The sequence below is a fragment of the Prionailurus bengalensis genome, chromosome D3 (assembly GCF_016509475.1).
Source record: "Prionailurus bengalensis isolate Pbe53 chromosome D3, Fcat_Pben_1.1_paternal_pri, whole genome shotgun sequence".
NCBI lineage: Eukaryota > Metazoa > Chordata > Mammalia > Carnivora > Felidae > Prionailurus > Prionailurus bengalensis.
In genome coordinates this window covers 29,611,252-29,638,459 of record NC_057356.1, presented here as the reverse complement: position 1 = coordinate 29,638,459, position 27,208 = coordinate 29,611,252, and the positions used below count along the sequence as shown (strand labels likewise).

At 46.1% G+C, this 27,208-nt stretch overlaps 2 protein-coding genes across 7 annotated transcripts in view; one reads left to right on the top strand and one right to left on the bottom strand.

Annotated features, from left to right (window-relative positions):
* Positions 1–25,109, top strand: YPEL1 (yippee like 1). 4 transcript variants are annotated; one of them, XM_043558223.1, is made up of 6 exons: positions 18–166; positions 4,134–4,201; positions 16,608–16,890; positions 19,675–19,718; positions 20,640–20,748; positions 24,885–25,109. In XM_043558223.1, exons 3-6 carry the CDS (start codon positions 16,774–16,776, stop codon positions 25,080–25,082), a joined length of 468 nt encoding a protein of 155 aa, XP_043414158.1. In that variant the 5' UTR covers positions 18–166; positions 4,134–4,201; positions 16,608–16,773; the 3' UTR covers positions 25,083–25,109. The 4 variants fall into 4 exon arrangements, with proteins under 4 accessions (XP_043414159.1, XP_043414158.1, XP_043414156.1 ...); XM_043558221.1 differs by having other exon boundaries at positions 4,134–4,327; XM_043558224.1 differs by lacking the exon at positions 4,134–4,201 and having other exon boundaries at positions 1–166; positions 21,935–25,109.
* The window catches only part of PPIL2 (peptidylprolyl isomerase like 2), a 30,435-nt gene continuing 27,982 nt past the window's right edge, over positions 24,756–27,208 (bottom strand). The window contains exons 20-21 of one of the 3 annotated variants that reach the window (XM_043558218.1): positions 27,090–27,192; positions 24,756–26,514 (exon numbers count right to left, since the gene is read on the bottom strand). In XM_043558218.1, the coding sequence (XP_043414153.1) occupies positions 27,096–27,192 (97 nt within the window). In that variant the 3' untranslated portion in view covers positions 24,756–26,514; positions 27,090–27,095. Of the gene's footprint in view, positions 27,193–27,208 lie in introns of all 3 variants that reach the window. The other 2 variants (XM_043558219.1, XM_043558217.1) reach the window with 2 other exon arrangements.

Sequence of the window (27,208 nt, the reverse complement as noted above, 5' to 3'; positions counted from 1 at the left end):
GGCGGCCCGCGGGGCGGTGGCGGGAGGATGCCTCGCGCCCTGCCGAGGCGCCAACGGCCGCAGCGCGTCCCGTGCGGCGCCGGGGCCGCCTGAGAGCCGAGCCCGCGCTGACCGGGGCCCGGGCCGGATGGGCGCTGCGGGCCGGGGCGCGGACCGCCGAGCGGCCGTGAGTACGGGCGGGCCTGGACGCTGTTGAGCGGGCGGCTACTTTGTGGCGACCTGCGGCTTCGGGCGGGGCCCGGAGGCACCTGTTGGGCGTCCGGGCTGGCGGGCGGGGCGCTAGCGGGCTGCACCTGTGGATGTTTTAATTTGCTATTTGGCTCCGTGTTGGAACAGACCACAAAGCCTAATCTTTGATTTTGTCCCCCTGTCTCCCCGCCCCCCCCCCCACGTCTCCTTCCCACTTCGGCCACGAAAAAATTAACAGAATGAACTAGATGCCTGGTGTGTAATAGGCTTGTCCCTCTTAAAAAAAAAAAAATGTTGTGACTGGTGAGGGAAATGAGGACAAAAGAGGTCTCCTAGGAATGTTTATTAAAGGGGAGGGGGTGTTTTCAAGTTGCCCACATAAAGATCGTGACTAAAATGAATTGTCCTCCGTATCAGTTCCCCGCTTGTGGCACTCGGATTTTACTAAAGCAGAGCTTGCAAAAGCCTTAGCTTGGGAAACCTGCTAAGTAGGGTCCCCCTCCCCCAGGCCTGCCTCTGACATCTTTGATGTCCAGATAATGCGCTATGTTCCAGGATGGAGGGGTGGGGGTGGGGAGCTGTAATTTCATTTTGGGTAGATAATGACTTTGGAAGACCCCAGTTTTCCCACCCCCAAGCTTTTTCTGTTCACTTGCATTTTTTCTTCTTTGTAGTCAGAACGTACACACTTTAACCTGTTGTTTCTTTTGCCAAGAATATTCTTCTTTCCACCCACCTCACTCCTAAACTCCTACCCAAGCCTCAAGAGGAGGCTTACTCCTCTAGGGAACACTTACAGGTGTTTCATCTGAACCAGCTGCCCCTCTCCCACACCCATGCACCCTCCAACCTCTGCTCCCATCTAGTAGGTGTGACAAAGGTTTGCTGAGTCCCTGCTCCATGCCAGGAGCTGTGTTTGATGCTGGTTTTGAGTTTAGTAATCCTGCACTTGTTCTCCCCTACTTCTGGCCCTGAGCTCTTGGGTGGCAGTAGTGGCATAATTGAGGAATGCTAATACTGAGGGCTCTCCTAGACTCTTACACCTCCCAGGGTTAGAGTGTTTCCTTCTCGTAGGAACCTCTCCACAGTAGCACGGGGGCAAAATCATATCCTACCATGGACCTACAGCACAGGGTCTGGCCTGTATTGGGCACATAAAAAAAAAAAAAAAAAAACAAAACTGATCTTAATTACCAATCTGAATAATGGCCTCAAAGATTTCATCTTTAAGGAATCTCTGTACCCAACATGGGGCTCAAACTCACAATCCCAAGATCAAGAGTTGCATGCTCCACTGACTGAGCCAGCCAGGTGCCCCAATAGCCTTTGCTTTTTAAACCAACTTTTTGTTATGGAATAACTTTAGATTTCCATAAAAGTTGCAAAGATAGTACAGACAGCCCCAATATGCCCCACACCCAGTGTTCCCCATTGTTACTATCCTACAATGCTGTGGTGCATTTGCCAAAATGAACAACTGACATGGATACACCCTTGTAACTGAAGTCCAGACATTAGATCTTTCCGGTTTTGAAGCACTGAAATGTGTAAAGCCCTTTATATTGGGAGCAGTGTTCCTGTAATGCCTATTCTTTGATTCCTGCCCATTGTCTTTTCTCTAAGTTTCACAAGGACTGCTATGCTGAGGGGCAGGGATGAGCTGGGAGAGGGAATGGGACTGCCAATAGAGTTTTACTGCATTTTTCCAAACCCTCGGAGACTGATAAATAAAAACTAGAATATGAAGAAGCAGTATTCTTAGTTATTCGGTAGCATGTATAACCACGTCAGCCCTATATGAAGTGGCCCTATAACCACTTCAGAGCTGTTCCAATGTGCAAAGCTGGCAAAACCAATACTCAGCTGCTGGAAATGCTTTAAATGCCAAGGTCAGATTGCCAATAGACTCTGCCTGGGTGGATTTAATGCCAGGAAGATATAAAATTGGCATTTCAAGAAGCTACTATGCTAAACTTTAATAACACAAATTCTTTTTTTTTTTTTTCAACGTTTATTTATTTTTGGGACAGAGAGAGACAGAGCATGAATGGGGGAGGGGCAGAGAGAGAGGGAGACACAGAATCGGAAACAGGCTCCAGGCTCTGAGTCATCAGCCCAGAGCCTGACGCGGGGCTCGAACTCACGGACCGCGAGATCGTGACCTGGCTGAAGTCGGACGCTTAACCGACTGCGCCACCCAGGCGCCCCTAATAACACAAATTCTGTTACCCTTGGAGCCCTGATTAAAACACAGATAAGCAAGGAAACCCCTATTGTTAACTAAGCCCATTGTGGCTATTTATTGCTATCCCTTTCAATTTGTAAGGGCTTGTCTGACTGTGTAATGACATCTGTTCTCTACCTGCTGGGTCTTTGATTTTGCCTTTTCCACACGTTCTGTTAGATCTAAGATACCAGAAGTAACTTCACTAACAACTTACCTACAGTTGTAGAAAATATGAACACTGAAAAAAAAAAAAAAACCAGCAATAGAAGTGCTTTCAAACCATTCTCTGATGCTCTTCATTTGAGATTCATTTGGTTGTATGTTTGTTAGATCTGCTAATCAGCAAAACCTCTAGGAGGTGGAAATTTTGTCACGAGGATCTCAGGGGAGGTTGGAGAAAGTTCTGAACAGCCAAGACCCAAGGGTTCTGGGGAGGACAATGGCAGTTGGATTCATAAAAGCAGTCACCATTCCTCCTGTGATAGACACCCTGGGGCACCTGGGAAGGCTGCCTGCTGGTGATAGTAAAATGGAAATCCTGGAGCAGCCCACTGTCATCCACACCCAAGAAAGGGCCCCTTAATCTGTCACCTGCAGAGCCTCACAATCACGACCAGATTAGTTTGGGGCTTATGAGGTGTGGAGACACCCTTGCCAACCCTCTGTCATACTGTAGCAATGACATGACATCTTGTGTAATTCTCTGGACCTCCTTGTGAATCGCAGTTTACCCACAGATAAGGTAACAGCTTGGCTTGAGGTTCCATGGCCACCAAATATGTGGCGTGGTCTGAATTGAGCCCTCTTGTACCTTTGGTTCCCCCCTGCCCCATACCACCGCCTGGCAGCCTGTTTCTTTCCAGACCTCACCTGCTGGCTCCCTCATGGTGCCACACTCTCACCCCTGAGCACTGGCCCACTTCTAATTGCTCTTTGCATCTCTAGTTTTTCTGTCTCTTGCCCCAACACAGGGCATCAAATGTTCGATTATGTTCTTTTTAACACTTTTTTTTTTAAAGTTTATTTATTTGGGGGAGGGAGGGGCAGAGAGAGAGAGGGAGACGATCCAAGCAGACTCTGTGTTGGTAGCGCAGAGTCCCATGCTGGGGCTCAAACTCACGAACTGCGAGATCATGACCTGAGCCGAAGTCGAGCGCGTAACTGACTGAGCCACTCAGGCACCCCACCCCCCATTATGTTCGTTTTAGTATGCAATTAAATAATTACAGGTTAAGATTCATACTCTCTGTCCTCCCACTTCCGTTGGCATTTGGGTCTAGAGCCCACCCTTTCAAGTGAGAAGGGCAGTGGTGTGTGGATAGTGCCTTGGCCTTTCCCCCTTGTTGATAGCAAGGAAACCGGTAGCCTCTGCTAGGATGTGTCCCAACGCCCTGGCTCTGGGGAACTTTGTTACCAGTGGGTGAAATAAAAAAGAAGGTATTCCAAGTTGTTGGAAAAGGGCTCAGTGCGAGCACATTAATCAGTAGTCTGGTGGGAGACAGATGATGGAGGCAGGACTTGAGGCAGGAGGGAGGAGAAGTGAGGACTGGAGCTTGGAGAGCAGAGGCGCCTAGCCACTGGGTGTTGAAAGCCCAGACACCCCTTCCCAGATCCCCCAGAGATGCAGAGCCTGGGGGAGGCTAGAGGGCCAAGGGGGCTTTATTTGGGGGCAGCCAGATAGGCGGTAGGACTGAAGGAGTCTTCTCATCTCTCCCAGTGGGTCTACTGATCACCAGGCCTGCAGTTCCTGAAATGTGGAGGAAAGCATTTCATCCTGTAATTCAAGTAAGAAGGAAGACTGTATGAAGGGAAGCTCGTTCTGCCAAAGGCAAACTAGACTCATGCTATTGCCCATTGATGTGAATCCTTCCAGGCCTTTCCATGCACGTGCTGTGTGTGTGTGTTTGAACAGTGAGTACATACATTTGGTGTCAAAAGTCAAAAGTTCCCAAAAAGCATAGTGTAAGGGAAGTTGCCTTCCCCCATCCTTCCTACCCCCAGCTGAGGTCCAGCCTTGGAAATGTTTATCAGCGCATTTACCCTTCTCCTTTGGTTAGACTTGAGATGGTTTCTAATGTTTTGTTATTGTTGAAAATATTGTAACAACCTTTATCCAGTTATTTGCACATGTGCATGTCAGTCCGGAGGTAAAATGCCCCAGATGGGCCTGAGGTCTAGGGGTGTGTGCCCAGGAGTACTGATAGGTGTTACCAGGTGGCTACAACAAGCCCTCAGCAGTGGTGGTATCAACTTTTTAAGTTTTATTTATTTAAGTAATCTCAACATCCCACATGGGGCTTGAACTCACGACCCTGAGATCGAGTCGCATGCTCTTCTGACTGAGCCAGCCAGGTGCCCTGGTGGTATCTTTTTAAAAAATTTTTGCCCACCTGCTGGGTTGTAAGACATACCAGACTGCCTTTAATTTGCAGCGATGAGTGAAGTTCACACCTGTTCATGTGTCTTCAGGCACAGGGGTCCAGGGCTTGGACTATGGCTTGGAATCCACAGCTTACTAGCTGTGTAACCTTGGCAGATTGGTTAACCTCTCTGGGCCTCGGTTTCCATATCTGCTCAGTGGGACTAATAAGAACCCCCCCCCCATCTTTTAGGGTTGCTGCCAGTTCTCTGATTCTCATGAAATCAACAGCTTAAAATAGTGCTGGTTTGGGCTGGGAGTCTCTTCAGAGCCCCTGTGTTTCCTTTTCTGTGATGGATGTTGGTGTCCCTGCCACCCACCTGGGGTTCCACTTTCACCATGAACTCTAGCTGAATGCTTTCTCTGCCTGGTGCCTCCCTTCCTCCTCACAGGGGAAGTGGTGGGTTGGGACTGGAGCTTATGTGCCAGGAGCGGTAATACTGGGAGGTAACATGGTGGCACGGGTAGTAGAAAGGATGGGTATCCCCAGGTGTGGGGAAAGGAGCCTGCGGCCCTCGGGCAGCCTCCAGTCCATCCTGTAAATGTCAGAGCTGCTTGGTTGGGGCTTTATTTCTCAGTGTTTTTGTCTTTAGAAGTGTGATAATGGCACCATATGGACATGGGCCTGATTCACATTCTCTTAAAATAATTATACATGATTATTTTAGGAGAGAAATTTCTGAAATCCAGAATATTGTTTTTGCTCTAAGAAATTACCCTGCACAAATACCTTTTGGGGGGATGGTTGCTGCCCTCCAAACCCAAGGGAAACACAATGTCCTGTAGTAAACGTGATTCACTGAATGCATTTGCCTTTTAGTTACTTCACGGTGGTTCTTAACTTGCCAGTAGATCTGGTTGTAAAAGCCCATTTGTACACTGGTTGCCTGAAAACTTGCCCATGATTTCCCCAGTGCCACAGTGGATATCCAGCTTATTTACTTATTTTTATTTATTTACTTTAACGTTTATTTAAAAAAAAAATTTTTTTTTCAACGTTTATTTATTTTTGGGACAGAGAGAGACAGAGGATGAACAGGGGAGGGGCAGAGAGAGAAGGAGACACAGAATCGGAAACAGGCTCCGGGCTCTGAGCCATCAGCCCAGAGCCTGACGCGGGGCTCAAACTCACGGACCGCGAGATCGTGACCTGGCTGAAGTCGGACGCTCAACCGACTGCGCCACCCAGGCGCCCCTAACGTTTATTTTTGAGAGAGAGTGATGAACACACAAGGGGAAAGGAGGGTGGGTACAGAAGATCTGAAGTGGGCTCTGTGCTGAGAGCAGAGAGCCCAATGCAGGTCTCAAACTCATGAACCATGAGATCATGACCTGAGCCTAAGTTGGATGCTTAACCAACTGAGCCACCCAGGCACCCCTGGATATCCAGTTTAAAAGCCAACTGAAAACAGTGTGACATACCCCTCAGTGATCATGAATCCAGGCCTGGCTGTTTCTCTGCCAGGACACCCTTTGAGGGATGGTGACAGGGGTGGAGGTCAGGACAAAATGGTAAAATGTGTGTGTATGAGACACACTCCTGCTTTTTTTTTTTTAATAAATTTTTAAAAATGTTTTATTTATTTTTGAGACAGAGCGTGAGTGGGGGAGGGGCAGAGAGAGAGGGAGACACAGAATCTGAAGCAGGCTGCAGGCTCCAAGCTGTCAGCACAGAGCCTGATGTGGGGCTCGAACCCACGAATTGTGAGATCATGACCTGAGCCGAAGTCAGACACTCAACCAACTGAACCACCCAGGCACCCCCAGACTCCTGCCTTTCAAAGGTTGGCCATGAGTGCTGAGCATGGACAAGGCTCAGTAAAGGTGACAGGGCCGTTCCACAGAGGCAGACCTTCTGGACGCTGGCAGCTCCTCAGGTAGAGGACACCTGGAGCGGGGGCCGTCCAGTGGAGGCTCGCAGTGGAATGGCACACATCCATGCCATCGAGCAGAAAATAAACAGAAAACCCTTGGCAATTTGCCACTTTGAAAGGTGTTGTCCCATACAGAGGGAATTGCATGCGAGCTAAAAGTGAGAGGTTTCCTCCGTTCTTATGAATAAAAGTGAAATCATTTTTTTGTTTTCAAGTAAACTCTACCCCCTGACGTGGGGCTCAAACTCATGACCCCGAGATCAAAGAGTCACATGCTCTGCCCACTGATTCAGCCAGTTGCCCTGAAATCACTTGTTTCAAGGCTGGAGGGTAGTTTCTGTAGATCTCCAGTCATGGGGAACAGTGTTTCGGCCACTAAAGGGACAAGACTCCAAATACCTGACCAGCTAGCTTGTGAATAATCTGAGATTCCTGTTTCTCGGCCTCTTCACTGTGTGGTTTTGGAATCTTTTAGAATCAGAGGGAGTCTGAAGAAAGGAAAGAAGGGACAAAACTTAAGCCTCCTTTCAATAAAAAGAGAAAACTCAGGTGAAGATATTGAAACAGACTCAACATGAGTTCGGTAAGAAATAAAGTCAGGAAGCACCTGGCTGGCTTAGTTGGTAGAGCATGCGACTCTTGATCTCAGGGTTGTGAGTTCAGGTGTGGAGCCTACTTAAAAAAAATAAGTCAGAACAGGTTCATTCCTTCCTTATTGGTCATTACTGATGGGTGGGGCATGTGTGTGTGTGTGTGTGTGTGTGTGGATCGACTTCGTCTATGTGGCCAGTGTGGGACATTGGGTGGGGACACAGGAGACGGAGCTGGGCCGGTGCAGATGGTATCTGAATTGACACTCACCTCTGTGACCTCCCTCAAAGATGGGAGGGATGCCAGGGTTCAAATGCATAGAGTGTCCAGTAGTTTGGGGCAACCGAAAAAAACCTGGTAAAATGTATTGGGACTAATGTGATATCGTGAAAAAGTGAAAGTTTGAGGAATCACTGATCTGGAATATCTCATATAATCAGACTTCTTCAGAACTACCTTTACACTTGGTTGAGAAGACCATATTTTGGAGAAAGAAATGGAGCTTCATTTTGGAGGATAGATGTGTAGGTGTGGATGTGTGTTTCTTGTGTGGAAATTTCCTCCACAATATTCTTTTTTTATTTAATGTTTATTTTTTATTTATTTTGAGAGCAAGAGCGAGCGAGTGCGGGAGGGCGCAAGCAGGGGAGGGGCAGACAGAGAGGGAGAAAGAGAATCACAAGCAGGCTCCACGCTGTCAGTACAGAACCGGACAAGGGGCTCAATCTCACAAACTGTGAGATCGTGACCTGAGCCTAAATCAAGAGTCAGACGCTTAACCAACTGAGCACCCAGGTGCCCCCACAATATTCTTGTAGTTGAGTTTCTCTGTTGGGAAATGGGATGAACCATTAATTTTTGTTTATGGTATAAAATAGGATCCAGCTTTTTCTTTTCCTGTAGATGGGTATCTGTAATGTCCAGCACCATTTTTGGAAACCTCTCTTTCTCAGTGAGGTGTAATACCACTTTGCTGTATCTGGTGGTCATCTATGAATAGGTCTGTTTCTGGGCTCTCTTTCGGGTCACATTGACCTGTTTTCCTGTCCTGTGCCTGTGCCTTGATGACCATGGAAAATGGCAGGACTTGGGGCAACTGGGTGGCTCAGAGCCTGGAGCCCACTTCAGACTGTGTGTGTCTCTCTCTCTGCCCCTCTCCCACTCACGCTCTGTGTCTCGCACTCAAAAATAAACATTAAAAAAAGAAGGAAGGAAGAAAATGGCACGACTTGCTCTCTGGCAGACTCTGGTAGAGTACATGCTTCCTTTATGCTCTTTAAGAGGGTCCAAGTGTCCTCACTAGTTTTTAAGCTTTTTTTTTTAATATTTATTTTTGAGAGCAGCAAGAGCACGAACAGGGGAGAGGCAGAGAGAAAGGGGGACAGAGGATCTGAAGTGGGCTGTCAGCACAGAGCTCAACACGGGGCTCAAACTCATGAACTGAAAGATCATGACCTGAGCTGAAGTCAGACCCTCAACCTACTGAGCCACCCAGGAGCTCCTTGTCTTCACTATTTGACCTTTGACATGATGGGGCTCAGGGTGTACTACCCTAAAATATGTCACCATATTGAATATCTTAAGCTGGAAGAATTTGAGAAAATGGCAGGAGGAGGAAGGTCACTCTGACCTCCCCCTTTGCCTTTATTCCCTGAAACAGGTCATTAAACTCCCATGTGAAAGGTGCCCTTCTGTACCAGGAGAATGGAAATTCTTACCACCAGAGACCAGGAATTTGGGGCAAAGAATTCTGTGTAAACAAACCTTGTTAAACCTACCCCACCTTCCTAATTATTTCTTCACCATGGTCTGCCCCTAGCCCGAACCCCTCTGCCTTGTCAGTTCTTCACAAATAAGTGGTTTCTTTGTCTAAAACATAGAAAAGCTCCCTGCTCCGCTACTTCTTTGGGTCTTCATTCTTCTGTGAAGGCTCCCAGGTACATGTAAGCATTCAATAAAATTTGTGTGCTTTTCTCCTGCTAATCTGTTCTGCCAGTTTAATTTTTAGACCCAGCCAGGGACCCCAAGAGGGTTGAGAAAACTTTTCCCTCCCCTACAGACACTTCTAGGAGAAGTTTTAAAATTACATCTCTCTTGCTGGCTCCCTGGCTTGCATATGTGTGTGCACACACACGCACACACACACACACACACACACACACACACACACACACCCCTCAACACATCTTCCTCGATTTTTATTTGAATTGGATTTAATTTAAAAATTACTTTGGGGCATCTGGATGGCTCAGTCGGTTAGGCATCTGACTCTTGATCTTCACTCAGGTCTTGATCTCAGGGTCGTGAGTTTAAGCCCCGCACTGGGCTCTGTGCTGGGTGTGAAGCCTACTTAATTAAAAAAAAAAATAGGGGTGCCTATGGCCTGGGTGGCTTAGTAGATTGAGCATCCAACTCTTGGCTTTGGCCCAGGTCATGATCTCCTGGTTCGTGGGATCAAGCCCCACTTTGGGCTCTGCGCTGACAGCACTGAGCCTGCTTGGGATTCTCTCCACCCCTCCCTCTGCCCCTTCCCCGCTTGCATGTGTGTGTGCGCTCTCAAAATAAATACAACTTTGAAAATAATAAAAATTACTTTGAGAAGAATTCATATGTTTATAATATCTTCCAGTCCTGATCTTGGTGTATCTCTCCATTTATTAAGATATTCCTCATTGTCCCTCAAAGTTGTATACTATTTTCTGTAAAGGTGTTTCAGATCTTTGAATTTATTCTTACTTTGTGTTGTTACACTATTGTAGAAGTGTATATTTTCCATTCTAATCTTTATGCCTTCTTGCCTTGCCTTCCCCAGCTGGCTGGGATTTCTGGAAGTGCTGAATGAAAGTGGTGATATGGAGGTTCATTCCTGATCTCAAAAAGAATGTTTTCTAAGTCTGACCATTGAACATGATGTTCACTGTGGGTTGTTTCATCTTTATAGGTATCTTAACAGATATCTATAAAATCTATCTATAACAGATACCTATAAAATTAACGGATAAGGAAGTTCCCTGATGTCCCTTAGTCTTCATGGAATGTTAAAATTGCGAATGGATGTTAAATTTTGTCAAATGCTTTCTCTGCATCTATTGAGATAAACAGATTGAGGGAACCATAGGCAGTACATTTTATTAACTAAATTTTCTAACGTTAAATGATTTTGTATTCTTGTGATAAAGTCAACCTAATTGTATTTTATTATCCTTTTAAAATAGTATTTGATTCTGTTTGGTAGTATGATTTAGGATGTTTGCATTTTGGCTTATGAGAAGAAAATTATAGTGAATTTTATTCTTTCACTGCCCTGGTCAAGGTTTAGTATCAAGTTAAGCTAGCTGTGTTCACTTTGATTTCACTAATGTTAATCAGATCTGAATTCAGGTTTGCTCTTTTCTTCCTGAGTCCTATTTTTCAGTTGTATTTCTTCCAGGAATTTATGTGTGTGGTTTGCATTTTCAAATATATTAAATTGATCACAACATCCATAAATCTCACTCAAAGAAAGTGATATTCCATTTCTATTTCTGCCAGGTTATTGCTTTGATCTGATCTCTCCCCCACTCCCCACCTTCCCTCCAATCATTGGAACAAAGCTTTATCAGTTTTATTAGTCTTTCTGAGAACAAACTTTTGGCTTCATTGATCCTTGTATATCCATGTTTTTCTTGTCTGTTGCATTGAATTTTTTACTATTTCCATATATTTTCTTTAGGTTTCTCTGTCACTTTTCTAACATCTGAAAGATGGGTGTTTAGCTCATTAATTCCACCTGTCTTATTTTCTAATCTACCTTCTAGAAAATTTTATGTTTCCTTGTAAATACTAGGAAGTACTTATTGTTTAATTCAAAATATCTTCTAATTTTCATTGTCCTTAGACCCATGGGTATAAAGAAATATGTTCCTTTTTTTTCTCTTTGGATTATACTTTTTAAAAAAATCAGTATAATTGACATACAATAAATATCTTAGTGGCTTCTGGTGTAAATCCTATGGACTGGATAATTTTATATATTATGAAATGATCCCCACCATAAATCTAGCTATCCTCTGTCCCCATTCAAAGTTATTACAGAATTACTGACTATATTCTCTATCTGTACATTGCATCCCCATGACATCTTTATTTTCTAAGTGGAAGTTCCTACCTCTTAATCCCCTTGACCTGTTTTGCCCATTCCCCCAATGCCTGCCCCCTCTGGTAACCAACCATTTGTTTTCTGGATCTGTGAGTCTGTTTTTGTTTTTTCTTTTGTTTTTTTGTTTAGATATAAGTGAGATTGTATGGTATTGGTCTTTCTCTGTCTGACTTATTTCACCTAGTGTAGTACTGTTGATGTTGATCCATGTAAGATTTCATGGTGAGATGGTAAGATTTCATTCTTTTTATGGCTGTGTAGTATTCCATTGTGTATATACACCACATCTTCTTTATCCATTCATCTATTGATGGACAATTGGGCTGCTTCCATTGCTTCCCTTTTCTCCACATCCTCACCAACACTTGTTAATTTTTTGTCTTGTTGATAATAGCCAGTCTGACAGGTGTGAGGTGATAGCTCCTTATAGTTTTGATTTGTATTTCCCTGATGATGAGTGAGTGATGTTGAGTAGCTTTTCACGTGTCTGATGGCCATTTGTATGTCTTCTTTTGAAGAATGTTTATTAACGTCCTCTGCCCATTTTTTTAAGTAGGCTCCATAATCAGCATGGGACTCAAACTCATGACCCTGAGATGAAGAGTTGCATGCTCCACTGACTGAGCCAACCAAGTGCCCTCTTTGCCCATTTTTTTTAAATTTTTTAAATGTTTATTTCTTTTTTGAGAGAGAGACAGAGTGACAGAGCATGAGCAGGGGAGGGACAGAGAGAGAGACACAGAACCTGAAGCAGGCCAGGCTCTGAGCTGTCAGCACAGACAACTTACAATGAGATCATGACCTGAGCCGAAGTTGGATGTTTAACTGACTGAGCCACCAAGGTGCCCCCCTCTTCTGCCCATTTTTAATCAGGTTGTTTATTTTTAAGTTGTGTAAGTCCTTTATATATTTTGGTTATTAACCCTTTATCAGATTTGTAGATATCTTCTCCCATTGCCTGGGTGGCCTTTTGTTGATGGTTTCCTTTGCTGTGGAAAAGCTTTCCAGTTTGATGTAATCCTATTTGTTTATTTTAGCTGTTATTGCCCTTGCCTAAGGAGACTGGTCCAAAATACATTTTGCTAAGAATGATGTTAAAAAGCTTACTGTCCCTGGTTTCTTCGAAGAGTTTGTTGTTTTCTGGTCTTACATTCAAGTCTTTAATCCATTTTGAATTTATTTTTGTGTATGATGTAAGACAGTGATCCAGTTTCATTTTTTTGCATGTAACTGCCTACAGTTTTCCCAAAGACCATTTATTGTATATTCTTGCCTCCCTTGTCATAAATTAATTGACTGTGTGTGTGAGGTTTTTTTCTGGACTCTTGATTCATTCCATTGATCTGTGTGTCTGTTTTTATTTATTTATTTATTTTTTGTATTTTTTAATCTATATTTTTAAATTTAATCTTTTTAATGTTCATTTTTGAGAGAGAGAATGTGAGCAGGGGAGGGGCAGGGAAAGAGGGAGATACAGAATCTGAAGCAGGCTCCAGGCTCTGAGCTGTCAGCACAGAGCCCAACGTGGGGCTCGAACTCATGAACTGTGATATCACACCTGAACTGAAGTGGGAAGCTGAACCGACTGAGCCACCCAGGCACCCCTGTGTGTCTGTTTTTGTGCCAGTACCATACTGTTTTGATTACTGTTCATTTGTAGTATAGTTTGAAATTAAGGACTGTGATCCTCCAACTTTGTTCTTCTTTTTCAAGATTGCTTTGGCTGTTCGGGATCTTTTGTGGTTTTATACAAATTTTAGGATTCTTTGTTCTAGTTCTCTGAAAAATGCCATTGGTATTTTGTTTGGGATTGCATTGAATCTATGGATTGCTTTGGGTAGTATGAGCATTTTAACAATATTCTTCCAGTCCATGAGCACAGAATATCTTTCCATTTATTTGTGTAGAAAGTAGTACATTTCTGAATTTCTAAGCATATGAAAATTTTCTCTTGTGGTATTTTCTTATTGATATCTAAATTTAGTGTTTTGTGGTCAGAGAATATATTGTGTTTTCAATCCTTGGAAGTTGGTTGAGACTTGTGTGTTTGGCTTTTCTGAATGTTTGTGTGCTTTAAATGAATGTGGATTCTGAAGTTCTTAGATACAGTTTTCTCCATGTCTTTTATGTCTAGTTGGTCCATCACATCATGCACATCTTCTGTGTCTATATTCATTTGTGTTTGCTCTGCCAGTCACTGAAAAGAATAAAATAGTATATTTATACTATATATGCTGTATATTAAGTGTACTATACATATGTAATAAGTATACCATGTTTATGCTTTATATACTATAATCAGTAATCCTACTGTGATTAAAGATTTATCTGTTTCTCCTTACGGTTCTATAAATGTTTGATTTATATATTTTGAGGGTATGTTATTAAGTAGTCAGATTTACACTTTTTTTTAATTTTTATTTTTTTAATTTACATCCAAGTTAGTTGGCATATAGTGCAACAATGATTTCAGGTTTTACTCCTTTATTTTTTTTTAAAGTAATCTCTACACCCAACACAGGGCTGGATCCCACAACCCTAAGATCAAGAGTTGCATGCTCTACAGACTGAGTCAGCCAGGTGCCCTGTCCTTTTGCTGTTTTAGCTACTTTATTGTGAATCACATGCATATAATAAATACACAAAACAGGGGCACATGGGTGGCTTAAGGACCTGACTTCGCTCAGGTCATTATCTCACAGTTCATGGGTTCGAGCCCCCTGTCAGGCTTTGTGCTGGCAGTTCGGAGCCTTGAGCCTGCTTTGGATTCTGTGTCTTCCTTTCTCTGCCCCTCACCCACTCATGCTCTGTCTCTCTGTCTCCCTCTCTCTCTGTCTCTCTCTAAACATTAAAAAAAATTTTTTTTTTTTTTCAATGTTTATTTTTTGGGGGGGACAGAGAGAGACAGAGCATGATCAGGGGAGGGGCAGAGAGAGAGGGAGACACAGAATCGGAAACAGGCTCCAGGCTCTGAGCCATCAGCCCAGAGCCTGACGCGGGGCTCGAACTCACGGACCGCGAGATCGTGACCTGGCTGAAGTCGGACACTTAACCGACTGCGCCACCCGGGCGCCCCAAAAAAATTTTTTTAATACATAAAACAAATATATTGTTAGCAAATAATTATAAACTGTATGTCTGTGTTGCCATCACCCAGGTTCTAGCTTCATCTTTCAACCATTCTGTGTCCTTATGTTTAAGATATGTCTCTTGTAGGGGCGCCAGGGTGGCTCAGTCAGTTAAGCGTCTGACTTCAGCTCGGGTCATGATCTCACAGTTTGTGAGTTCGAGCCCCACGTCAGGCTCTGTGCTGACAGCTCTGAGCCTGGAGCCTGTTTCGGATTCTGAGTCTCTCTCTGTGTCTCTCTCTTTCTCTGCCCCTCCCCCACTTGCACTCTCTTTCAAAATTAATAAATAACTTAAAAAAATATGTCTCTTGTAAATTGCATCTTAGATGAATTTTGTCTTCTATCCAGTCTGAAACCTTAAACTACCATTTAGCTTGATTTGGGGCTTGATCCTACAACTGAGATTATGACTTAAGCTGAAATCAAGAGTCAGATGCTCAGCCGACTGAGCCACCCAGGCGCACCTACCGTCCTATCTTTTTAAAGCTGTACAAAACAACACTGCTGTTCTTTTACTCACCTATTTACCATCTTCTTTATTCACCATTCCTTTTTTTAGACTCTGACGTTTAGGTAGTATTGTTTTTCTTCTGTCTGAAGCACACACATCCTTGTACTTCCTTTAGTGGTATTTTGCTGAAGTCAACCTTTATAGTTTTCTGAAAATGTCATTCTGGAATTCTTGAAAGATATTTTCACTGGATATAGAACTCTGGAATAGCCAGATATTATCTTTCAGGACCTTAAAGTTACCTTTCCTGACTACCCTCTGGATTCTGTTATTTTACTTGGGAAGTTGTTCTGTTGAAAGGTAGTTTTCCCTCTCCTTCTGGATACTTCTAAGACCTTTATTTCCTTTTCTTGGTGTTCTACAGGTGCTCTGCCCCATTTTTCTCCCACTTTACCTTCTATAAATCTAAATATTTTTCTGAGCTTTTACTGTCCTTTTCAAGAAATCAAGCCACATCAATATTGTAAGCGTTTTCCCCTATATTTTCTTCTAGGAGTTTTATAGTTTCCATTCATACATTTAGGGCTTTGATCCATCCTGAGTTAATTTTTTTCACTGTTGTTTTGAGAGGCAGCAAGTAGGGGAGATGTGTGTGTGTGGGGGGTGGTGACAGAGGATTTGAAGTGGGCCCCATGCTGACAGCAGGGAGCCCAATGCAGGGCTTAAACTTGAGAACCATAAGATCATGACCCAAACCAAAGACACTTAACCGACTATGCCACCCAGGCATCCATTTTTTGAGTCAGTTTTTGTATGCGGTGTTAAATAAGGGTCTAACTTCATTCTTTTGCATGTATCTAGTTTTCCCAGAACCACTTGCTGAAAAAACTGCCCTTTCCCTAATGAATCATAGCACCCTTGTTTATTTTTTTATTTTTTTTATTTATTTTTTTTTTTTAAATTTTTTTTCAACATTTATTTATTTTTGGGACAGAGAGAGACAGAGCATGAACGGGGGAGGGGCAGAGAGAGAGGGAGACACAGAATCGGAAACAGGCTCCAGGCTCTGAGCCATCAGCCCAGAGCCTGACGCGGGGCTCGAACTCACAGACCGCGAGATCGTGACCTGGCTGAAGTCGGACGCTTAACCGACTGCGCCACCCAGGCGCCCCATAGCACCCTTGTTTAAAATCATTTGACCCTACACAAGGGTTTATTTCTGGACTCATGTAATTTTTTTTTTTAATTTTTATTCATTTTGAGACAGAGCATGAGCAGAGGAAGGGCAGACAGAGGGAGATATAGAATCTAAAGCAGGCTCCAGGCTCTGAGCTGTTAGCATAGAGCCTGACATGGGACTTGAACCCACAGACCATGAGATCATGACCTAAGCTGAAGTCAGAAGCTTAACTGACCGAGCCACCTAGGTGCCCCGAGGTATTAGTATTCTTTATGTATAATATTAAAGAATTAGATCTTCCAGTTCTGGCCCCCCCACCCTATTCCTCAAAACACATACCTCCTGAACGTGCCTCCTTGACGTATTTTGTTCCCTCCATAACCCACTACTTTGTCTTGATTCATTGACAGGTTGTGACATTTTTCTCTCATCCCAGCTGTGTGGACAGTGCCACACGCCCTCTGAACAACAACGGCTCTTGCATGCATATTTCAGTGTCTCTTTTGTCAGAGAGCCCAGCAGAGCCGCGGTTCTTCCGGTGCCAGCCCTGAGCTGAGCGAGGAGTGCCCTGCCGAGATGGTGAAGATGACAAAATCCAAAACTTTCCAAGCTTATCTGCCAAACTGTCACCGAACGTACAGCTGTGTCCACTGCAGAGCCCACCTGGCCAATCATGATGAGCTGATCTCTAAGGCAAGTGGTTTGTGCCCAGAAAATGATGAGATCCTCCTGAGGATGATCAGACCTAATTCATAGACAAATATTTAACCATCGTGTGACTTTGTGGGTCTGTTGTGTCCTGGAAATGTAGAGACTCCTGGGGAGCATTGATGAAAGTTTCGTGCATGGTGGAGTGTGACTGCACTGTGATGTTGGTGTGCTTAGTGTGTTGGTCGTGGTGTTTGTGCAGTGGGTGGGTTTTGGAGGGATAGAAAATCACAAAAAGCAAGAGGAGTAGGTTAGTTTGTCAGAGCAGTAAAGTTAATGTAAAACCAAAACACATCAAAGGAACAAAGGAAGTCTAGCAAATCTGTGGGAAGAGTTTAATAATAAGGGAATTAAGAAATTTTAAAAACTCAGAATGCTTAAGGAGAAAACAGCCTATCATAGAGGAATGGGGGAAAGAAGATTTTTTTTTTTTATGTTTTATTTATTTTGAGAGCGAGAATGCCAAGCAGGTTCTGTGATGTAAGTGCAGATCATGCTGTAAGTGTTATCGTGCTATAAGCACAGATTGCGCAAAACTGTGAGATCATGACCTAAGCCGAAATCAAGAGTTGGACGTTTAACCAACTGAGCCACCTGGGCGCCCTGAAGAGAGGATCTTTTAGAAAAATCGTCAGGACGGACACTCTGAACAGGGCCACAGCAGCTGCCCTGGGCACTCTGTGTAGGACCAGGAGCAGCCTGGTAGATGAGAAAAGAACAGCCCAATTCCTTATTATTAAGTTTGGACCCTTTTTTAGCAGCATCTGAGGTCTATAATCAACCACTTGTGAACACGTAAAACGATTCAAATGTAGTAGGTGGGAAGTTGTGACCGTTCTCTCCTGCCCATCCTTGCGGGTCACCACCACCTCCCCCCATCCTCACAGGTTTGCCTTCTTGGGCTACGTGAACCTCATGCTCCTTCAAAAACAAAGTCAGGAAGTTGGGCCTTTCAGGACTCCCTGCTTAAGCTTCGCACTTTAGTCAGTAGGAAGATCGCTTGCCTACTTGTGTTTTAGCTAGGTGATAATGAATGGTTGTCTCATTTCTGTTTATCGTCTAAAATAAACACCGTGAAACGAGGCAGAGAGTTCTTGTGCTCTTGCTGCTGTGGCTCCTTTGTCCATTCAGAAGATTCAAGTCAGAAATGCGAGGGCCTCGGTTCCTGCTTTCTTGGGTGCCTTCCAAGGCAGGCTCCGTGTGTGTCACAGTGTCTGAGTTTGTGGAAGGCAGAGCCACTCTGTGACCGTCAGATGGGGCTGTGTGGCTTGGTGACCTCCCTGAGCCATGCCATCTCAGAAGGCATAGGTGTTTGTTGGCATCATCACGGTGTTGGTTCTGAAGCATGCTGGAGGCTCCATCATGGGGTGGGCCAAAAGGAATTTGGGATGCTTCTTTCAACGAGCCCGAAAGACTGTTTTTTAAATTACATTGAAAGTAGAGACCTGCTAGGTGGAAACAGCCGTGACCTTAACTGAGTATCTCAGGATGAAAGTCATGCTGAGAACCTAAATGCACCAAGCACACAGTCTGCCCAGAGGCATCAGACCTTGCATTTCAGCTGGTGATACAGGAAACTGCTGCTTTTCCTTCCATACATTGTTAGTCCGTAAGTTACCATGTAGAGCAGAATCCAGTTCATATGAGGACAGAATTATTGTCTTGACAGGTGTTCACGAGCCTCTGGGGCCATCTTTGTCACTAGTAAGCAATGCCTTGGTCCAGGGGAGCTATTCCTGGTACAGGCAGGTCTAGTTGTTAGAAGGCTCTGATTTTATCTGTGGCTCACATCTGGCACACCACCTGTTTTCTGTGAAGTATTATTGGATCACAGCCACGTTCGTCTATTTATGTATCATGCCAGAGTAGTTGCAACAGAGGCTGCGTGGCCCCCAAAGCCTAAAATATTTATCAGCTGGCCTCGTTTACGGAAGTTTGTAGGCCCGCACTCTAGTCTGACTTCTATCTAAACCCGAACCTCAGATCTGACCATATCACTGATCCAAACCCTGTTTAAACAAGTAAGGATTTGCAGAGTAGGTGAGAGAATTAGGAAAATTGGTCTACCGAATTGAAGGCTGGTAAGGATGTGCAGGAAAGCCCATGAGATGATTATTTGTTAAATTGGCCATGATGTAATATTCCTTATTCTAGAAAACCACTTGAAAACTCTTCTTAATCTGAAAGCTGTATATTTCTTTCTTTCTTTTTTTTTTTTTTTAAGTTTATTTATTTTGGGAGAGAGAACACACATGTGAGCAAGTAGGGGAGGGACAGAGAAAGGGAGAGAGAGAATCCCAAATAGGCTTCGTGCTATCAACGCACAGCACCACCCCCTCTCCCCGTCCCCCATGCAGAGCTCAAACTCACAAACTGTGAGATCATGACCTGTGTCAAAACCAAGAGTCAGTTGCCCAACGGACTCAGCCACCCAGGCACCCCTAAAAGCTATGTAACTCAGTCAAAACACTGGTAGCCTCAAGCTAGGTTATACCACAGTAACAAAAAGCCCCCAAGTCACAGTGGCTTACCACACAGGTCTTGCTCCGGTGAAATGTCTGTCCAGGGTCTGGGAGCACTGTGACTCCCGGGTCCTGTGTGGGGTCCAGAGCCCCAGAGGCCTGTGGTAGCCGTTCCTCAGCTTGGCCCTCCACTCACGTTGAGGCCATGACCTGAAAAAGTGTCTCCACCTTTATTCCAAAATGCAAAACTCACCATCCCTTTTCATCTTACCACAACAGATATGTGACAGCTTTTTCTTCTTTGCAGTCTTTTCAGGGAAGTCAGGGACGAGCCTACCTCTTCAATTCTGTGTGAGTACCACTGCCGTTGGCCTGTAGACCTGCTGTGTTCATGGTCACGTTACATTTATTGCTTCTGTACATCCGTGCAAACAATTACTCAAAGGCTAGAATGACCAGAGGGTTTTTTAAAAATTATTTTTATTTTCATTAAAAAAATTTTTTTAATGTTAATTTTGAAAGAGAGTGCAAGTGAGGGAGGGGTGGAAAGAGAGGGAAACACAGAATCTGAGGCAGGCTCCAGGCTCTGAGCTGTCGGCACAGAGCCTAACGCAGGGCTTGAACTCAAGAACTGGGAGATCATGACCTGAGCCGAAGTCGGATGCTTAACCAACTGAGCCACCCAGGCTCCCCTTTTTATTTTTTTTTTTTTATTTTGAGAGCGAGAGGGTGCGTACGAGCCAGGGAGAGGTAGAGAAGAGAGAATCTTAAGCAGGCCCTACACTCAGCACGGGGCTGAGTGTCATGGGGCTTGATCCCACAACCTTGGGATCATGACCTGAGCCAAAACCGAAAGTTGGACGCTTAACCAACTGAGCCACTCAAGCACCCCAGGTCAAGTGTTTTTAAGTGATCTTAAAGAATTGTACCCTCCAGTCAGAGTTTCAGGGAAGAGTGTGCTCTTACCTGAGGAACTAGCTCCCACATGTGGTGTGGTCTGTGCCCCATTTGTGGTGGGTTTGAATTTTACTGCGGTATGCACCACAGAACTGTCACCTCCCTAGGAACCTGGCCCATCTTGGAATTCTCCTGGGGAAATGAACAGTTGTTCCTTCTCATACAAGGTGGTGGTGGGCAGGGGGCGGGAAGGTGGGGCATTAAGAAGAAACACTGGTGCCTTTGGTAACCAGCTAGCTGGAGAAATAACTACCTGAGGCAGGAGCCAGGGGAAATGCTCTGGTCTCCAGCAATTTCCTGCCTCCTCCCCTGTAGGGTGAACGTGGGCTGTGGCCCCGCTGAGGAGAGGGTCCTTCTTACTGGCCTGCACGCGGTCGCAGACATCTACTGTGAAAACTGCAAAACCACGCTCGGGTGGAAATATGTAAGTAACTGTCTATTCCAACCTCTTGGACACTGCACAGATTACCAGATAAAACACATTACTAATAGACACAAAATTCGCGAAGGAGTAAGCCCTCCCCCTGGCAGTGTCAATCCATGTTTTAAAATAGAAATTCTGAGCCAACTAAAGATAGACGTAATCACATAGGCACACCTGCCCACACCTGCGCTCCCAGGGCAGGGGTGACAGCCATGCCTCACAGTCCCACCCTGCAGACCTAGGCCCCTGAGGGGCCCCTGGAATGAGGGGAGGGTCCCACCTGTCTGGGGGATGCTCGCCGACTGGCCAGGCCTGCGGTGGCTGCTGACATTACTTAGCAGTAGTGATGTCAAGCAGAACCGTCTGTGGTGCTCAGAAGTTTCCGCCGCGCCCACTGAGGCCTGGCCTCCCCCTGCCCATCAGAGGTTTGGCCTGTGGGCAGCTTCTGCTCCCGCCACACTCCCTGCTCCCGTTTTCCCCACCCCTCCTTTCAACTCCCAGATTTGTCTCTCTGGCCCGCACACCTGGTGCCCCCTGGCCATTGAGTGCACGTCCACCCTGGGCTCTGGCATCTGAGAGGCGTGTCTGGGTGTGGCTGGCACCTGCCTTCATGACGAGCTCTTCTGCAGCGATTCTGGTCATCTTGGTCAGGGCCAGCTGCTCTCCCTCTTTCTGTAATTCCCAATTGTTCCTGTTCTCTGCATTCCCCAATCACACATGGAGATGGGCTTGGTGAGGCCTGCACACACCCCCAGCCCGTTCCGCTCCACTCTCACTGCCCACCCAAGGGCCTTCTCTTCTTCCGATGTCTCGAATGACCTCCAGGGCACTTGGCATAGTTGCCTTCACTTGCCCCTTACCCGAAGTCCCTGCAAGGAGGCTCTGGCTCCTCGGCCTCCCAGACTGCCTCGCACATGGTAGAGGCTCGGTAGCAAATTTGAATTAGCCTTTCCCTGTGAGTTTATCGGCAACTTCACAATGAGTAGGAGTGGCCTGTCCTGGTCTAGGTGTGCTTGTCACCGAGACAGACCCTGCCCCCCCGCCCCAGCCCTGGTCAGTACTGCACACAGATCACCTGGGGAGATTTAATACCATCCACTTATTTTCTTTACCAAGCGTGCAGTGAAGCCAAATGAAATCGATTCTGCCCTGAGACCTTCTTTCTACTTTTTTTTTCTTTTTCAAGGAACATGCCTTTGAGAGCAGTCAGAAATATAAGGAAGGAAAATTTATTATTGAGCTTGCCCACATGATCAAAGACAATGGTTGGGAGTAAAGTGAAAACTTTGTTCTCTTCTGAATCCTATTTTGTGAAAGAAACTGTAAATGTAACGGAAACCTAGGAGCATCCTGGATGACAGTATTTCTTGAACTTTGAACCTTGTAGGCTGGCCTCTCCCAGCTGTTCTGGTGGTAAGGTGTCCCCTCAGCCTCTGTCCTGTTCATGTACGTGGCTGTTTCCGAAATGTTTCAATGACCTTTTCTTCTCAAGTTCCAGAGAAAGAATTAACCAACTGATGACTTACCCGTCTAGTTAATACCTTCTTTTAACCTATGCCTTTACAATAGAGTTTGGTTGTGCTCTTTCACATTTGATAGAAAACCAAACTGAATTTCTGCAGACTACAGGGTTAGGGTCTTTTTAGAGAGTAAGTTCATTCCTCTCTTTTGGAATGAGGGTACTATAGCCCACTTTTTCCCCCTAATTCGTGAAACTACAAATGGACTGTTCCTCTTGCAGATGAACTGTTAAGGCATAGTGCTCATTTAAGAATCTTCCAGAAGCAGCCAATGAATCTGTATGCCAAGGGACCTTTTTCTTTTTTAAGCTTTGCTCAAAAACAGAAGACACCACTGATTACATTTTAGATAAGCTATAAATAGAGAAATATGCCTAATGGAACATCTTGTTTATTTAAGCCAACAGCTTCCCTATCTAGAAAGCAAGCATTAGCAAAGACTATTCCAGGGGTCTGCAGGGGCACGCTATTTAGGCTGCAGTCCGGCAGGGCCCTGGCGGTGGGGCTTCTGCATCAGTTGCTGAGGGTGGGTGGTCCACAGAGTTAGAGTTTAACACACTGGACCGAGTAAAATCGGATTTCCTTTTCTACTCTGATGTACTTGAAGAAAAAGAATTACTTTTGCATATGAAAGAGGCCAGAACGAGCAGGATAAACTTCCAAACTTGAGATTTGGGAGATTGTTTTAACATTTTTTTCAGGAAAGGTTAAAGTTCTAAGACCTATTTAAACTTTGTAAATGAATATGGGTCTCCTGTGCCCCACTGGTTCTGTCCCTTGAACTGATACAGAAGGGATCTGGGCAGTCTTCTAAGTCCTGTGTCTCAACCATCCACCTGTGCCTCTGCAGGGAGAGGGCACTGTGCAGAATTTTGGCCAATGTTCAGAGCATGGAGGTCAAAAATCATTCCCAAATAAGTTCTGTTTTTCAGTGTTTGAGCCTGACTCCAGCTGCTAGGCCTGGCCAGCTGCTCCAGGTGTCTGGTGGAGCCTCCAGTGTAGCTGGAGACCCCTGAGCCCCCATTGCTGGGGGTGGGGGCAGGAAGAGAGGGCCCAGGGAGGCAGGGAGAGAGAAGGGCAGCGTGCCCAGAGGTTTCTCTGCCGGGCCAATGTCTGAAAGACAAGGTCAGCCCCGTGGCAAATGTGAGCTGGCTGGGAAGGCTGAGAACAGCTTCCAGTCCAGTGGGAGGTCCCTTTCCTCCTTCCAGCCCTCCTGAGCCCCAGAGCCCATGGCCCCCCTGGGTGGTTTTGGCACAGCTGCTTACCTAGTTTCCCTTTTGGCACCATCTCTCGGGTTAAGCCTTGGAACGTGGGGAAATGGCGCTGCCTTGCTGTGGGTGAGGGCACTGGAGTGCGAGCTAGTGTATACGCATGTCTCCAAGTATCGGAGGCAGATCTCTGTACAGCCACGTAGGCCTCTGCGTGTATAGGTGCTCCAGCAGGCTGCTGCTTCCTGAGCTGGCGTGCCCCCCCCACACCCCCCCCCCAGATGTAGGTTGTCCCAGAGCAGCCCCGTGTTTGAGTTCATGTGCAGCTATACAGCCTTCAGGCTCCCAGGGCACAGTCCTGCACGCATGGCACACTCATTGCCACGGTCAGAAACCTGAAGACGCCGCACTTGAGCTGGCATGTGAAGCATGGTCACCTGCAGCTTTGGTCCTTAGTGGCAACTTTGAAAGGACAGAAAGACGCCTTCGTTGAGGAGTACTCCTCTTTGAAAACTTCACCTAAACTGACACCTCCCTTCTTGCCTTGGTGCCTCCATGAGCCTCAGTGCTGTGTCTGAGGCTCCAAGAGGATGAGGGAAATGGGGGTCCTGGGGGTGCTGAGGGCAGGGCTCCCGAGCATTTCTCCGCAAGATCTCCACGTAAACTGAAGAATCTTCTCAAATTCTTCTGACCAATTTTTGTATATACTGAACTTCTATTTAAAGCTTTTATATGTTCTGGGCAAGTTTACTGCTCCTTCGATTTGAGCACTTTGGTTTTTGTATTGTCTTTTGTGATGGCATTGAAACATTTTTACTAGTGGTCTTAGGAGGCCTTGTTTTATTTTGTTGGTAATTGATACCAACAAAAACCCTTACCACTTTTTTTGTTGGTCTTCTGAAAAACCCAAGCTCCTCTTGAAACCAAAAGAACAGACCGTGAGCTGGCTTCAGGGAAGGACATTCACACACGAGACCACAACCAGATGTGCTGGTAAAGTGTTGGAATGTTCCACCCTTTTAAATTCCTAAACAGTAAATATCATCCTGTGACTTTTATTTAAATTATTTAAAATATTTTTTTCCTTGAAGTTTGGGAAGTGATGCCAGGATCATAAATGCATTTAAACTATGTGGTGTTCTCTGGCACAGCACATCTACTCTAAAAGTGTGGTTTAGTTTTGTTGCTGTTTTATATATACATATATATAGTATTTTTATACCTTAACACTTATTCTTGATGGCATCTGTCAGATATTACGCGAAATCAGAAATGGGAATCTTTTTTCAAAAGTCCTTTAATTTACCTGATGACTTCACCAGGTACTTAAAAAATCCAAGTGGTTTTAATACCTAGAAAACTAAGTTCCAAAATGACCTACAGAAATGTAAACCCTCATTTGTCAAAGGCTCTTGGGTGGATCTGCAGCCCAGAGTGGCCTGGCCATGCCTTGGGCCAGGTGCATGTGGTCACTGGGTGCAGCTGGAGGGACGGACCAATGGACAACAGCCCGAAGGTTTGCCCCTTGGAGCAGGACTGTCAAGCTCACGTGCACAAGCCTCCTTCAGCCTCTGTGTCCAGCCCTCTGTCCTCTCTGTCCGTGTGAGGTTCAAAAATAAAGCTTCCAATGTCAGATGTGTCCTTCCCAGTAGCACCTCCTGTTGTGGGCACTGGGGGCCCTGGATTCCCACAGTTCTCATTGTCCATGGCTTCTCCCATGTTCCTCCTGTCCTCCTGTTCCTTGAGGTGGAGAGGCAGGTAGTCCTGGGTGTGGGCCACAGGGGAATGTGGCTGTGACTACCCATGGTCCTTGCTGGGTGGGCCTCAGTGAGTCCAGGCATAAGGCAACAGAGCTTTCCCTGCTGCGGCTCCGGTCCCATGTGGGGCCATGCGGCCCACTGTCTCCTAGAGCTCTGTGTCACCGGGCTCCTACCAGTTGGGCTTGTGCACGTAGCCCGAGAACGCCTAACTTGAGCTCACCCCTCCTGAACGCTGGGGGGTTAGGAGCCCTCTGGGACTCCCTCTTCACCCCCACGTACCCGGAGTCCACGAGCGACTAGTGACATGGCTGTCACTGCATCCAGCCCTCTCCTCCTGGGTGAACCAGACTCTTGGGATACATTTCAGGCACAAACACTGGAGTGTAAGCCCTTCACTAACTGGGAGGGTAGTGGTGAGGAGGTCATGAAGAAGGATGAGGGCCAAAGGCAGAGGCTGAGAGGTCACTCCCTAGAGCCCAGGTCCCTGGTTCCAGCTATGGTCACAGGCAAGGGATTGCAGAGGCACAGGGTGCCTGTGGGGCTCAGCCTTGTTCTCAGCACAGAGGAAAGCTGGTGGCAGGCCTGAAGCAGGATGACCACAGGCTGATGAGCTGTAGGCGGGTGACACAGATATGACTTGTGTGGATATGCACAAGAGGCTTGAACAGATGCAGGTGAGAGATAAGGGGCTTAGACCTGGGGTTCAGCATCAGAGATGGAAAAAGAAGAGCCCCCCAGCATGTTCTGGAATTTGAAGTTTGGGTGAGGGGAAGAACCAAGGACAAGCTGGAAAGAGTGGTGGCCTGTGCTGACCTTTAGACCATAGGCCTTAGGAGTGGGTGTGAGGAGTGGACAGCCTTGGGGCCAAAGGAGACAGACAGTGGGAGGCGGCAGCTGTCCCCACCCTTCTGCAGAGGCACTTTGGGAAGGCCGAGGTAGCCGTGTCAAGGTCAGAAGCATGGAAACCAGGCTGGCATAGGCTATGGAATGAAAAAAAAAGGGTGGGCAGGCAAGCAAGCATGTTTTTTAAAAGACATTTATAGAAAAATAGAGTTAAGAGATTTTTAAGTCTGGAAACGCTGGTGAGGCTGGCCTAGAAGCTCTGGTGCTAGGGCTGGGGGTCAAGTGAGCATGTGGGGAGGCAGGGGGCCAGGGGGCACACCAGCTCTCTGCGGCCTTTGGCACATCCATTGGTAACAGCAGGCGCTGGCTGGCTTCTCCCATGTGTGGTCCTGGTCCTGTCCTGAGCCGGAGAGGTGGGCAGTCCTGGGTGTGGCCCTCGGGGGAACATAGCTGTGACCACCCATGGTCCTTGTTGGGTGGGCCTCAGTAAGCCCAGGTATAAGGCAGCAGAAGAGGTTTTAGAAACTGATGTCAAGGCTCTAGTCTAGCAACCTCAAGCCACCGGCAGCAGGGGCCCCCCCAAGGTTTGGATGCTGAACCCTGCCCCCAGAGTCTCCCGATCAGAAGATCCGAAGTCTGAGACTCTGTTTCTAACCAGGTCCCAGGTGATACACTGAGTAAACAGTCTCAGACAAAATGACCGAAGTGGGGTGGGGAAGGGAGGAAGGCCAGAGTCAGGACACAGCCTTCCTCCCTGTCCCAGACCCGTGCTGCAGGCTGGTCTAAGGGCCACAGCCCACACCTGGTGGTCCAGGTCGAGGGTTCTAGGTAGGCTCAGGCCTGGAAACAGGGCCAGGCCACTGTACCAAGTGAAGGTTGGGAAGGCCCAGGGGCCAGGAAAGGGGAACAAGCAAGAGCTCTAGTGAGCTGTAGTCAGGAGGACAGAAAACTCTGTGGTGTGGATACAGGTCCCCAGCCCTGAGTCCCTACGGGGATCCAGAGTGACAGACCTGCTGCTACCATGAGCTGAAGTCCCCAAAACCTCGGCTGGGTTTTTTCTTGGCTACAGGGACAACTGCACTGGTTGAGGGCTCTTCCTCTGCTACACGTTTCCTAGAAAGAGAAGAAC